General features: G+C 45.5%; 1 protein-coding gene across 1 annotated transcript; it reads right to left on the bottom strand.

The window, feature by feature from the left end:
* Positions 1 to 1050: 1050 nt before the first annotated feature.
* LOC106002971 (tubulin beta chain) lies at positions 1051 to 1499 on the bottom strand. Its single transcript, XM_013037713.1, has one exon. It carries the CDS (start codon positions 1438 to 1440, stop codon positions 1051 to 1053), a length of 390 nt encoding a protein of 129 aa, XP_012893167.1. The 5' UTR covers positions 1441 to 1499.
* Positions 1500 to 1518: the final 19 nt, after the last annotated feature.

The following is a 1518-nucleotide window of genomic DNA, read 5'->3' as shown; positions in this document are numbered from 1 at the left end:
TCCCACAGTCCTAATCTCTCCAATACCCCCGACCACTCACAAACCAATGTTGTAAAGTTCGTTTTGGACATAACGAATTGTACATCGTATTTTTGCTATGGGTCCACCTATATCCCTGTTGAAACGAATCGTTTTCCCCCTTCCCCACCACAAATTATACCGACATGAAATACAGTGAAACAGTTGTTATAAAATGGTGGAGAGACTTACAAAGTAAAAAAGAAATGATCTTATGAATGTGTCATAAACAATCACATGAAAACAAATAAAAAAATATTCGAATACATATCTTAGGGTTCATTCCATTAACATCACCTTATCTGACTTTCTCTGCTTTACTCAAACTTTCGTTTGCATGTTGAACTCGCTAACACTGGTCAGTTCTCCCAGAATGGAAGACAAATTGGACTGGTTACTGTGGATGGACAGTATAAGTGGCTTTCAGCCAAGCTATTATGCAGACCGGAGAAACCTGGGTTAGAAAGATGCAGTCTACTTGTATTTAGAGGCTTATCTCTCCTTTGAGGAAGATGTAGATCATGGAGAATTTGAGCCCTGAAAAACAATTTTGATTTAAGGCGCCGAATTTCTGTGTTGCTCTATCTAGTCGTTTGCATCCTGTGCTTCCAAACACTTTTCAGCTCTCCCAGAATTGCAAGGAATGTAATTGGACCTGTTATTGTTGACAGTATATGGAACAGCATGTAGATTAGGGCTTAGTGAGAAAGTTCGGTGCTGTCCATATATCTTTGGAGGCTTGTCTCTCCATTGGGGAAGGAGTAGATCATCCTCACTTTGGGACCTTAAATCTGCATTTTTACATTCACCATCATTGAGTTCCTGACCGGAAAGGCTGTGCATGATGATACACAGCAGGGACCTCACTGCACAACAACAGGAGCTCAGGAAAGCACCATTCATTTGAGAAGTAGTAGGCAGGCTCTGACAGTCCTGTTGCACCTCTACCAATATAAAGTCTTAAACTTCTTCCTCCACCAAGTCTTGTTCAAATTCCCCCTGTTCATCAGCAGTGGCATCTTGGTACTGCTGCTACTCGGACACCAGGTCGTTGATATTGCTCTCTGCCTCAGTGAACTCCATCTCATCCATGCCTTCTCCCGTATACCAGTGCAAGAATGCCTTGCGCCGGAACATGGCACTGAATTGCTCTGAGGTGCGCTTGAAGGGTGCTTGGTTGGCAGTGTTGTTGCCGATGAAGGTGGCCGACATCGTGAGGCCACGCGGGGGGATGTCACATACAGCTGTCTTCACATTGTTGGGAATCCAGTCTGCAAAGTAGCTGCTGTTCTTGTTCTGCATTTTGAGCATCTGCTCATCCACCTCCTTCATGGACATGCGGCCTCGGAAGATGGCAGCTGCTGTCAGGTAACAACCATGGCGGGGATCACAGGCGACCATCATGTTCTTGGTGTCAAACATCTGCTGGGTGAGTCGGGCACTGAGAGAACATGGTACTGCTGGCTGGCCCGGCTGGTCAAGGGTGCAAGCCAGGCATGA

This window comes from Dipodomys ordii, unplaced genomic scaffold (assembly GCF_000151885.1).
Source record: "Dipodomys ordii isolate 6190 unplaced genomic scaffold, Dord_2.0 Scaffold1000039466, whole genome shotgun sequence".
Classification (NCBI taxonomy): domain Eukaryota; kingdom Metazoa; phylum Chordata; class Mammalia; order Rodentia; family Heteromyidae; genus Dipodomys; species Dipodomys ordii.
This window is presented reverse-complemented; position numbering and strand designations above follow the sequence as displayed.